The sequence below is a fragment of the Melospiza melodia genome, chromosome 18, assembly GCF_035770615.1.
Source record: "Melospiza melodia melodia isolate bMelMel2 chromosome 18, bMelMel2.pri, whole genome shotgun sequence".
Classification (NCBI taxonomy): domain Eukaryota; kingdom Metazoa; phylum Chordata; class Aves; order Passeriformes; family Passerellidae; genus Melospiza; species Melospiza melodia.
The window spans coordinates 8,311,004-8,324,146 of record NC_086211.1 but is presented as its reverse complement, the minus strand read 5'-3'; the positions used below and the strand labels follow the sequence as shown (position 1 = coordinate 8,324,146).

The 13,143-nt window shown below is 42.5% G+C and overlaps 1 protein-coding gene across 1 annotated transcript in view; it reads left to right on the top strand.

Annotated features, from left to right (window-relative positions):
- XYLT1 (xylosyltransferase 1) overlaps positions 1–13,143 on the top strand; it is a 177,626-nt gene that overhangs the window by 155,169 nt on the left and 9,314 nt on the right. Inside the window, exons 9-10 of the mRNA XM_063171939.1 lie at positions 1,454–1,649; positions 6,642–6,975. Coding sequence (XP_063028009.1) covers positions 1,454–1,649; positions 6,642–6,975 — 530 coding nt within the window. The remainder of the gene's footprint in view (positions 1–1,453; positions 1,650–6,641; positions 6,976–13,143) is intronic.

Here is a 13,143-nt window from a genome sequence, read left to right as displayed (position 1 = left end):
TTCCTAACCAGGGCCATCCCACAGCCTCAGAAAGCCATGCCCCCCTCAGACTGCTCGGGTACCAAAGGAGATGGAGTGTCAGCATCTTCCGTGGGAGCAACATTCATGTGTGATTGAGATTTAATTCATTTTTTCCATCCCTAGGCATTTTTACTCTCTGCTGCCAAGAGGCAATTTACTCAGTCTATTTCAGGGATATTGTAAATATTTGCTGCTGCACACATATAAAACAGGAGGTCTTAGTTGTGGGAACAGAAGTCAGATTGTTGCTGGTGTTGGCTGTGTAGCTTTGCAGTGGTTTTGCTTGGTCCATCAGTGCTGGCCCTGTTGGTACCCTGTCTTCTTATGCTGATTTCTCCAGCTCTACAGAGTTCCTTCTGGGGTGCTGCAGACCTCATGCAATGGAAAGTTGGATGAGTCCCTGGGGCTCATCCTTAGTGCTCATCCTTTAATTGTGGTAACAAGCCTGAGGAGTCAGGCTTGGCTGACTTACTGGGAAGGTGTGATGCTGGTTGGTTTAACTTCTCTTGCAGTTAATGTCAGTGCTGTAAAGTAGCAAAATACTCAGTTTTTGAGCTATGAATAACACGTTTTTAATTATTTATGCATCCATACGTACCCAAACATTGTTACAGATGTTTCTGAAGCCATAGCAGACAATCAACTGTACATTTTAATTGTTTGAAGCTGTGACTATTTCAATGATTTCAATGTCTTGAAATCTCAGCTCCAACTGAAGGCTTCCAGATCTCTCAATGATTGGTTCTGCCCAGTTATTTGACCTTTTTCAAGGTTTTTTTTTATTATTTTTCTGATTATGAGTAAAAAAATCAGAACAAAAGCAATCTCAAGTCTTTAAAGAATGTGTAGTTTTTTCCCAGATATACAGAGACCAAAAATGAGGACAGGATCCTGGTGTCCTTCACTGCAGTGCCAGCCTGCAGAGCCCTGCCCTTGGGGAAGGGTTTTGGGAATGGAGGGGGCAGTGCTGGTCACACAGCTCTCCCTGTGTCCTGTGCAGACAGGCACTGACCCTGCTGGGGCAGCAAGGGCAGCTCTGGAGCACAGGCACAGTCCTGGGGCGTCCTTTATCCTCAGTTTATCTGAGCAAACTGTGCTGCACCCTAACAATCTCTGGGTGTCTCTGGGTGCCACTTTCTGCCAGGGGAGGTGGTGAGGGAGAGGAGCTCTCTGGCACACACAAGGACTCCTAAAGAGCTTTGAGCTGAGGATATGGAATTAATGAGCCTGTATTCTTAGTAACATATTTTTACGTTACGGGGTAATCGGAACAGCCTAAAAATATTTGATAATGAGTCATGAACACATTTGAAATCTCTTAATGTACAGTGGTGGATTTTCTAGTTGAAATGAATGCTTCTTAAGCCACTAGCTCCAAGTAAATGGAGATTTCATTCTCTTACATAACTGCTGAGCATGTGCTGTTTTACAGATACTACCCCATGGGCCATCCAGTTTCCATCCACCTTTACTTCCTTGCTGACCGTTTCCAAGGCTTCCTGATCAGGCACCACGCAACCAACCTGGCTGTCAGTAAACTGGAAACTTTGGAAACCTGGGTGATGCCTAAGAAAGTCTTCAAGATTGCAAGTCCACCGAGTGATTTTGGGAGGCTGCAGTTCACAGAGGTGAGTGTTTGTAGCCAGCCATGCAGACTTGTGGCATCATGAGAGTGAACACTAAATTACTTTGGAAACTGTATTTCCATGGAAATTTGAGGTGAGAGTGGCTTCCTAGCATAGTGTACCTCCTCATCATGGGAGACACCATTGGCAGTTCAGGTCTGTGGTCAACACCAATTTCTTACATTAATCCGAGTGTCCTCACTCCCTTCTGTTTCAAAAACAAATGCAAGCCTTTTGTTGTTGTCAAAAGGGCTCAGTATTTTAAAAGTAATTTAAAAATTTTGCCACCATATTTGTTGTGAGTGCTGTGAAAGGCTCCTGGGGAAAATTCCATTTTTCTACAATTCTAGATGTAAATGGTGACATGTTTAACTGAGTCTCTCAAGAGTACACTGGAAAAACCTCTCAAAATTAGTGGTAGTCAGGTACTGATACCACATGTGAGCAGAATATTGATGTTGTAGCACAAAAGAGAAAATTATCACAGCAGTGGCTTGGATTTCCCACAAACCCTGTTATTCTTCTAGAAATTTGTCCCAGTGCCTGTCATAGAGTATAAAAAAATCTACCTAAAGTATATCAGGAAAGTTGACCACTAATAGGACCTGACATCTGTGTTCTGTTTTAAAGATACAATTGTCTGAGCAGTTAATTTCATGATTTTTCTTGTTAAGCCGCAAATTTCAATTAAGGCATAAAATTGATTGAAGAAATGTGTTCCAGTCATTATGGCTAAGTCCATAAATTACCATCTTCTTGGGCAATTAAGAAATGCCTAGGTGGGATTCAGTGTTTTGGTGTGCATGGCAAATCCATGACACTAATGTGCCATTAAAGAGATGGATGGAAAGTGTGTTTCATTTATCAATGTGTCGGGTGGTAGCCTGCCATTTCATGCAGTGATAAATGTTCATACAAGCTCCAGTTCTTGTGATTTGTACGAGTATTTCTTCTGCTTATTTAGTACTTTTGAAGAATTTAATCACTACTGAGCTTTTTTGAGCACAAGGAAACATTTTCTTCTGTTTGAAACTCAACAAAAAGAGTTTTGGTGACTGCTTACTTGTTTTCATTTTATTTTCCTCACCTAACCGCTTTAATTGTCCTCTCTTCATAGATGATTTGTATTTTAAAAGACCAGGACATACAAAGTAAATAACTTAATTTTTTAATTTATTTTTTTTACTTTCTACCTTTCCTTGGCCTGCAGAGATCTCTGCCTCTGAGCCAAATAATTGTCTCAGTTTACCCTGCTATAAATCCAGCATTAACTTCTTCAGCTTCAGTGTGGCTGGAAAGCTCTGATCTGCTACTGCTTATTAAAATGCCACTGCTTTGTCAAGGTCCAGCATGTGGAAAACAAACTCAGCAGTTTAGCTAGGGATGGAAGCATCAGTGTTCACAGAAAATAAAATTAAGATTTATGCTTATTGGGACATAGAACTTCTTGTTCTTCAACAACTTTCACCCCATGATCTGGCAGGAATTTTAAACTGAATGGGGCTATTTTAGCTGGGAACTTTCTCCTCTGTCCCAGCTCGCAGCACTGGGGCCAGCAGGAAGAGCACACAAATATTCAGCACTGAGTGTGCTCCCCAGTGTATTTGTGACCCTGGTGCACAACTGGATTGCAGCAGAGCTGGTGGGATCTCTCCAGCCCCTGCCTCCTGCCCGCTTCATCCCCAAGGAGCAGATTTCACCCCACACCCTGGACAGACAAGTGGGAGGGCATCAGCCAGCTGGGCTGCCCCACACCTGGGGGAGTTCATGGCAGCATTTCCATGGCACATGGCTCCTGCAGGCTGAGGCAAAGAAAAGAAACCCACAGAAAACCCAAGAGATGATTTCCAAGCATGGAACTCCCACACCTCCTGAAACTGGCTCGTGCACAATGCACTCACTATGTGTCCTGCCAGCCTGGTTCAGGCAGCTTCTCTGTGCAGGGCAGGGGATTGATTTGCTGCACTGAACTGAAAGTCTCAGCTCACCCTCTATCAGTTGAATGCTGTTTCTGGTCTTGTTAAGAGTTGTGATTCATCACAGAGAATAAAATAAACTAGGTGGCAGGCAATTAGTGTGCATTGTGTGAACCTAATGGTCCTGTTTGTGGTGAGCAATGAGACACAAACCCATAATCAGGGTATAATTTATCTTGGTAAAATTTTATCTGGGTTTGAACAGAGATAGAAACAGAAATTTTGAGCCAATGAGAGATTTCCAGCTTTCCAAGCACACCCCGTGCACAGTGCTTGCTCTTGAGGCCCAAAATAAAGGTGATTAAAATAACGATGTGGAAAATGTCAGTTTCTGTGCTACATCTCTTCATAATTTATCAGATATTCATTACTGCTTGATTCCATCCATACTTGGTGTATTCTATTTGAAAGTGAAAGCCTACTCACAATGTTTTAAAGAGCTGTGAAACTTGTTATAGGGCTGTAGTATCTCTTGCCCTGTAAAATCGGACACCTCAGTGCTGGGAAGTCAGCTGTGTAAAGTTCAAGGGGTTATAAACCTCTAACCAGTGCTTTAAGTAAAATTCCCTATAAAATACTGTGCTTCTAAAAGCAGCTGGTACTGCAAGCTGTGCAGCATGGGAAAGTCTGTCCCCAGCTGGGAATGAGACATGAAGGGCAGATGCCATGAGCAGAGCGTAGAGCTCCCTGCCTTTCCTCCCGAGGGGCCTGTGGAGCCTTGCTGTGATCCCACACAGGGATCTGGGGGACCTGTCCTTCCCTCCCCTCTTGCCCAGCCCTTGGGCTGGAACTTCTGGGTTGCTTTAGGGAGCCCATGGCCAAAGCTTAACGACCAGACAACAATTGTGTTACAATTTTTCCCCAAAAGCAGCCTTGGCTCTTCCACAGAGCAGTCTGATAAACCTCTGTGTGTGTGAGCACATCTCATCTTTTGTGCAGTCTGGCATGGAGCAGTTCACCTGCAGGTTGGAGCAAGGAGACTGGAACTTTCTGATTTATTTTCTCAGGGATGAGAAACTAGAGAGGAAATAGTTGGATGTCAGGAGTGAATGTTTAATTTTTGAGGATGAAGTAATCTTTCTGCAGTGACTTCTTCAGGAAGAAATATTGAATGTGTTGGAAAGAGCTTCCTTACAGATTTCTTTGCCCAGGAGGGTGTAGGTTTGTTTCACATGTTGTGACTTTATTCTTTCTAAATCCCTTGAGCACTGGTAGGTGTGATATGGCTGCACCTCAGTGAAGGTTGGCAGAGTAGATAATAAGGCCTGGTCAGGAAATTTTCTTTCTCAGCTTATTTCCATACATATTCAGTCAGTCTTGTCAGGAGAGCACACACTGACAGCTCCTCGAGGCATTCAGTGCTTGGGTCTGATATCTGGGCTATGCTGTCTGGTTTGATTAGCTGGTGTGCTGGGTGAAATACCTCTGAAATACCTCTGAAATACCACAAATGCTGTGTTGATTGCAGAGTAGTGGAAGACTCATTTTGTCTCATACTCTGCAGTGTCATAGCCTGGTAGGAGGAATTTGTGTGATGACAGATGGAGTTAGGATGGTAGGGTTTTATTTTACTGACCTTGTAGCATTTTGCTTGCAGTCCTCCTGTAATTTGTCTGCCAACCACAGGGATTTATTTAGAAGAGACTGGAGACTGGACAGTTTCCAGTACAGGTAATAGGCATCAGGTAATCATTATGTTTTGGGGATTTGGGGGGATCTAGGCATTATATTGAAATCACTTATTCTCATTAAGTGAAATGAAATCTAGAAGAAAAATCTCTGAAGCAAATCAGCTACAATTATCTCTTATGCTTTCAGGAAAGCAGGTTCTGACCCTGCCCTTGTAAGGTGAAGCTTAGGGATAAGGACAGCCCTGTGTGGGGAAAATCTGCAATATCCACATATATTTTGAAAGTGGGGATCCTGCCTGTGTGTGCATGGGTCTCCAGAGGTCACCCACAGAGACTTTCCATACAGGGAAGAAATCAACTCTGGTCATCTGCACTGTTTGGAGAGTAGAGCAAAAGACAACCAGAAGGACTTTGAGGGGTTTCATACCAGAACTGCCTCCAAAAGCAGAAGTGCAGCCCTCAGTCCTGTGGACACAGGAGAATGGATGGAAAGGTTCCATAGTGCTCAGCCTCATAAACAGCTGCTGGCTTTAGTGCTGGGATACTGAAGTCTTCCCATTGGCCTAAGAAAGGCAGTGGCTCCATTTCCATGCTGGCTGGGCAGAGGTGCTGGTTTCAGTAGTGCACAAGTGTTAGTGGCAACAGCTTGGAAGTTTGTGTCATCCCCCAGGTTATGGGTGAACCATTGAAATTCATACAAAGAGCACTGGAACATGAAAGCTGCTAGGAAAAAGAAAGGTCAATTAAGTATTTACACTAGATTGTGAATCAACTTCTTTACTGTTTTTTACTGTTTACTGTTAGTGAATAAATGAAAACTAATGTCACTATTATGACCATAAGAGTTTACAAGAAATAAATTCCCACATGGGGCAGGAAGAGAGTACAAGGAAACAGCATCTCATGGGTGGATTGTAGTAAAGGATATGATGTGACTTGTCCTGAAGTCAGCAGCTGAAGTGTCTTCCCTGTTCTTAGCAGCAGATGGGCAGGTCTCAGCTGCAGGGTTCCTCTCTCCATCTCTCAAGTGTGTAATATATTTTCATGACCCAGGAGATGATGGGTCACCTTTTTTGCATAGGCTGTGTCCAGCCACTGGCTTGGCCCCTTGTTGGCTGCTTCTGTGGTGGGAAGAGAGAGCTGCTATCAGCTCTCTAAGATAAAGAAAACCTTTTTATCAATCAGAAAGGGAGCAAGAAAGCAAGCCTTCTTTCTTGCCTCATAATTTGTGTATGCATTATGATCTTAGGTCATGTTGCTTTTAAATGTATGTATAATTCATGTGATTAGAGAAATATGATTTGTGTCTCTTGAGAGCCCTTATTTGCCATAAAGGTCTCAGGTGCTTACAGAGATGATGCTACCAGCCCTGTGTTCTTTCATTTCAGATTGGCACTGAGTGGGATGCCAAGGAAAGGCTTTTCAGGAATTTTGGAGGACTCCTTGGGCCAACAGATGAGCCAGTGGGGATGCAGAAGTGGGGGAAAGGCCCCAATGTCACCGTGACTGTCATTTGGGTGGATCCCATCAATGTAATTGCAGCAACATATGATATTCTTATTGAATCCAGTGCTGAGTTTACTCACTACAAACCACCTCTGAATTTGCCCCTGCGACCTGGTGTCTGGACAATAAAAATTCTGCACCACTGGGTACAGGTAGCTGAAACCAAATTCCTCGTTACTCCTCTCACCTTCTCAAATCAGCAGCCTATCAAACTAGGTAAGTGTTATTATTTCCTACAGGAATAATATAGATATTTTGTCTGTGTTCACTGTAAATGCTGCTGTTAAAAATGAAGTTGCAGTGTATTGGAAAAGGATTAAAGAAAGAGATTTTATAGATACTAAGTCAGAAGAAAATTTTAGCACTAAGAGAAGTGGAAGTGTCTGTATCCAGTCAGTAAAACAGAGCCACTTTGAAGAAAAGACTATTTGTATCTTTAAATTATGCACAGTTCAGAATCCAGAGAACTTCAGACTCTCAGTAATCTAACAGCTATCATAAAAGCCATCATTTAGAAATGGAAAGAAAATTTGACCTTTCTGTGCTGCTTTTCATTCATATTTCCTCTTAGAGACTTACATGTGTTTAAACTGTTTTTTTGACAAAGCCTGTGTGTTTAACAATAAAAGCATTAATTTACAAAATGCTGGATTAGACAAAATTACCTTAGGCCAGAGCTCACCTGACATATTGTCAGGTCCAGGCATTCACTTCTGCCTGATACCTGCCAAAACCTGCTCAGCACTTGCCAAGCAGCTGTGTTACAGAAATATCTACAAATACAGTCAGGACCAGACCCACAGTGACAGTTTTTAGAAAGAAACTTTTTTCTTGCCACAGCAGCCCTGAGCCATCCAAATACAGAGGCCATGCTGGGGCTGCCAGGCTCTGCAGGCTCCCATGTTTGCATGGCACAGGCACCATCCAAATGCTTTGGGTCTGCAGCCAGTGCCCAGGACACTGTGCTGGGAGAAGAGGGAACATTTTACACCCACACCTGGATTTTTATTCAGTAAGATCAAAACAAGTTTGTTGCTCTGAATATCTTTACCATTTTTCTTAAAGTGCTCAAGTGCTTCCATCTGCCCAGTATTAATATTCATAACTTTAGACATCTTAAATTTCCTAGATACATGAATGATCCTATTAAGTTTTCAGAAGTTCTTCCTGGCAAGGCAGCAAATAAACTGAGTCAGGCATTTACCTCCCAGCACAACGTGCTGCTTCTGTAATGCAAACACCAGCAGACAACTGCTGAGAGCTAATGCAGCCCTTATCTCACTCAACAGGAGCTTGATTCCACACATTTCCAGCACAAGAGTGAACTCACTGATTTCTGCTGCTAACATTTGGTGGCATCATTTCTTAAGCAGAAATGAAACCACCTCCAGCCCACTGCTGTTAATAGCTAATAGGCAGTGATAAATTGTGAACAGACACCATGTGAAGAAGGGATACATTTTCAAAGTTTGAGGCAGCCTGCTTCTGAATGCAGCTGCTACCAACTTGTCTGCTGGAAATTAATGAATTCCATGTTCTTTGGTAATTGAACATTTAAGGCATAAATTGGATGGGAAAGGTGGCATGTAGCCAGCAACCTTGCTGCTCTTCCCTACAATGTGAGAGCCCCATGGACAGGTAAACACGTGTCAGACTTCAAAATAAGCCCACACTTTATGGTGTAAAGGCAAAACTCCCTTTGGTTCAAACTCTGAACCAGGAATAATTCCAGTGAAATTGTGCAGCTACCCTGTTTTCCCCATTGATATACTAGGCTCACATTTTTTGTTAAGAAGCCTGTTTATTCTTGTGGTAACTAGAATCTACTACAGGAATGAACTATAAAGCTTGGGAACAATATTGTCTAGGAAGAGAGTCTCAGGAGTGATTTGCTACTGATGATGTGATGTGTAATCTGTAGATGACTGAGGCATGGAGGTAGAGAAGAAAGTTAATTACAGGGGCAGGCAGTGACACTGCACTGTTGTTAGAATTGCATTTACAATGCAAATTCCTGCTTTGTTTTTTTTTTTTTTTTAAGGCTTTCTGTCTCAGTGACATTATTGTGCCCTGTGCAGGCAATCATGATTTGCCTTTGATTTCCAGATTTTTGTCAGTTTGTCATCACTTTATTCTTTAAAAACATTTTTCTCTGCCAAATAAAGGCATAATGAGAGTTTGACAGAAGAATTAGAACTTCTAAAAGAACGATTTCTCTTACCGTAAACAATTCAAAAACTGCCAAAAGTCTTCTAAAATGAAGGAATAGTATATTTTCCTGTCTTAGCATTGAAAATAAAACTAAAATACATCAGACTTAGCCCAGAGTTGTCAGTAGAAGATGGGAATATGTTTTATTAGGGATTTCTTTAAAATTTTCCTTTTTCCAGCCATACTCCCTCACTACCACCACCAACCCCCACCCTGCCCTCCCCTGCCCTGATAAAATAACAACGCTTGTCAGAAAGATTGCCCTGGACTGGCACATTTTGTAGCACTTTGCATGTCATTTCCTCAATAATGGCCCTGCCCCCTCTGTCTTATCCACTCCAGATACAGAAAGTGGAGTCCACAAAGTTACAAACAAAAATCTCTCCATGATCTTGTGTGCAATTTGCTTTTGCCATTCTAAAAAGCATTTGCACAAAAACATCTTGTATCTGGAGAACATGGGCATGACAACAATCCCTGTATTTCCTAAATCATTGCTTATCTACACATCACTTCAGCCCAGAGCACAACAAGGAAAGTTGTTTTGGTTTCCCAGCATCATGAAGGGAGCCACTGGCTCTTCTTTTGAATAATCAATGTAAAACACGTTCATTCCTGTATCATGGCTCTCAGAATTCATAATTGCATTCAAAACAAAAAAATAATCATGGGACAGCTGCAAGCAAAGATGTTCTGTTTAGCAGTTTATAAAAACAGCATATGCCACTCATTTATTTGGGTTTTTTATTTCCAGTTATTTATTAATTTTGGCCTAAATTCTTTGCATGCAAGTAAAGCCATAAAGGGAAATCAAGTGTGAGTATTTTCTTTGATGCTGTGTCCAGATGTGAGTAGCTGATCGAATGTAAATTGTTTTAAAAACACAGATTCATTGACCTCTTCAAAACCTGAATCTATGAGAGATCATATCTTACATGGAATTACTGAGGATGCTGTTTGGGGTATTCCCACTGTAAATATGGCTCCCTAAGGTATTTCAGTGGAGAGTCTATAATCTAATGTTACTTATTCCTTCCTGGTCCTTCTCTCCCTCCAGCCATCCAAATCTGTGTCTGTGTTCCCTGCTTTGAGTTGTGTCACTGATCAGCTCTGCCTTCAGCAGATACTCTGGCTCAGGAGTGTCTGCAAGTATTTGCCTGGTTGGAGAAAGCAAAAAAAAGGAAAGGAAAGGAAATTAGGTGCATTTGTTATAAATCATTTGGAGAAATCAGGTTCACCTTCTCCATCAGAGTCTCCTTCCCTCTACCTCCTGCACAGACAGATTCCAGTTTATTCTTCTAAACAACAGTTTTGAGGTTCTCACCATATGGTTGAGTGTGTCAAAGCCAAGAACTCCACGCTTGTTGTAAAGACACAGGAGGGCTGCCAAGGACCAGCAGGATGCTCTAGGAATAATTGAGCCAAGACAAAGAGGGAGTGGGATGTGGAGAAGACAAAACAGGGAGCAGAACCGTGTAAGGTCACTGGCAGATCACACAGGAATGGGGGACTTCTGCTGGCAGCTTTGGGAATTTGAGTGCTTGGAGACTCAAGGCCAAATGTCCAGCTCTCCTGTGAAGGGGCTGCAGAGGCAGACAACAGGTGTCATTGAGAGCACTTAGCCAGCAGCTCACTGACTGTAATCCAAGCTACCCAGCAGACTTCAAATCCTAAGAAAACAGCAAATTCAGCAGAGGCTGTCTCTGCATCTCCATCATCCCACTTTCCCCCCTTCCCTGTTCTTTAAGGGCCAAGTGTGATTGACTCTCAGGGTCACAGTGATGGGAACAGGAAAAGCCAAAGCAATTTCATTTTTAAATTTGAGTTTATATTCACAGCAAAGTTTCCCCAGTGCTCTCCCAGCTGGAGTGCCAATAATGAGTTGTCATCCATTTAATGGATGGTACCTGTTCCATTAAAGCCTAAGAGGTTATTGTGAGCCAGTAGCAGGTTCACTTCTGGGGCAGAAAAAGCCCCAAAACCTCAAGATGATAATAAACCCTGGATTGTAAATAAATGAATACAGTAAAAGCCTTTCCTCCTTCAAGCAAGGAAAGAAGTGAGAAAGAGCAACTTCCTTTTTTGCTTTGCTTTCCCACTCTGTTCCCAGCTTGATGGCATGTCCTGGACATGGGGCTGCTGATCTTTGCTGCTCCCATGGAGCCTGAAATACCAGTGCCTGGTCCCTATGCCCCCTTTCAAGGGCTGACAGCATTAGCAGACGTGGGTGATGCACTCAGGCACCTCAGAGGCCTTTTGACCTAATCCATATTTATAGATCATCTCAATTAGCAGATACTGGGAAACCTTTGTTTTGCCCTTGGTTGTTTGCAGTGGCTCAATCAATTCTAATTGCATCTATACAGATTATAAAGTGGGTGGCAACTTGTGTCAGAACTGCTGTGATTTCTTTAAATTAACCAGAGGTAACATGACATGTTCTTGATAAATGCAGTAATAGCAGCAGGCAGGCGCACGACTGCAGAAGAGCAGACATGCCCTGGAATCATCATTCTGAGAAAAACCCTGAAGACAGGGATTTGCTTTGAAATTTAGTTCAGATCCAGCTGACAAGGAGTCGATTAGCTCCACAATGAGCAAATGCAGCACTGTCTTGTTTGCTGCAAGAGAAAACAAACAAAATGTCAATAAAAAATTACCTCTTTGCCAGAGGGTTTTAACACAACTCAAGTAAAGAAATAAAGCTGTACGTTGGTATTGCTTTAAAAAACCCATAGGTCTAGTGCCTTAATGTGTACCAAGATAACCACATTTTTCATTCCTTAGCCTGCTGCCTGTCTAAACTAATTTGCTTTTTCTGCAAAATGATGAACAAACCCACACAAAAATGCTGAAATCCCAGCCTGTATGGCTGGCTATAGGCTGCGTGTTTAATCCAAAAAAGTTAGACCAAGAAGAGTCAACTGAGAAATGTGTCCTCACATATGGGTGAAGAGCAAATAAAAATAGGGGTCAAAAATAACCAAGTTTTTCAAATTTATATTTTCAAGTCAGAGGAATATATTTTGCATTGATACACATCCTCCTGAAATCAAAGGGCAGGCACAAAAAGTCTGGCTTAATGTCTGCAATTCAGCTAATTTTGTGTTGTTTGTGCTAGCCATACAGATTTAAATATCTAAATATTTAGAGGCAAGCCTTACATTCTTCATTATTATTTTTCCATAAGCTCTTCCTCGTGACACTTGACTGAAGTGTCAGTGCTTCAAGAGCACACCCAGTAGCTCCAGCCTCCTTTTTATACAGCATATCAGGGCTTGGGAGCCTCACTGTCTCTCTTCTGTACCAGCTCAGTAAATCATGGAATCATGATTCTCTGTCATTTTTCCTTTAATGCAAAGAGGAACAGCCCATGTGCCATTGCTCAGATGAGCAGCACCCTCCCTGCTCTCTGCTGTGAACTGTTTGACAAAGCCTTGGGGGCTCCAGGAGAGGGCTCTGGGTCTGTCCCCAGCTTTTCCTGCTGACGAGTACATGTGACTCTGCACTCAGGTTGCTGTTGCTCAGCTTTTCCTTTCCAGGAGTGGTGACACCTCACTTGAGGTGCTGCTCTGCTGTGGGGCAGGCAGTCCCCACCTGCACCAGGTCAGGGTTCTCTGTGTGTCTTCACTGGAGCAGCACCTTTCACTGTGGGCAGTGGTAGCCTTCACACAGCCTCTGCTGCTCTGCCCAGCACTGAGTCCTGCAGGTTTCATCCTTTCCAATCCTGATAATCCACCAAGTCCTGAGGCCTGGGACATGTACAAGGCTGAGCCAGAGAAAACAGCAAGTTCCATTTCATGCTGTTTCTTGTCTGAATAAAGATCTCTCTTGTTCCATGCATCAAACACATGTGCAACAGGCATTGATTCAACAAGCTCGCTGAATTGCCTGTTTCAATCAGATGATCCTGCTAGTAATGCCAACTCTTATTTATTTGGGAATTTTTACTCAGAATGTTCCTATTTAACTAAAATGTTGACAAACAGTCTTCCATATTTAATTGCTTCCAAAGGAGGAAATTTAATCATGTGTACTTGTTCTATTTCTTTAACTGCAGTGCTCTGGCAGAGCACATTTCTGACACATGTGCACAGATTGAACTCATTTTGACTACAGGTTATTGTGTGTATCTACCATTTAAAATACAAAGAGGGGTTTAGATAAATGCAG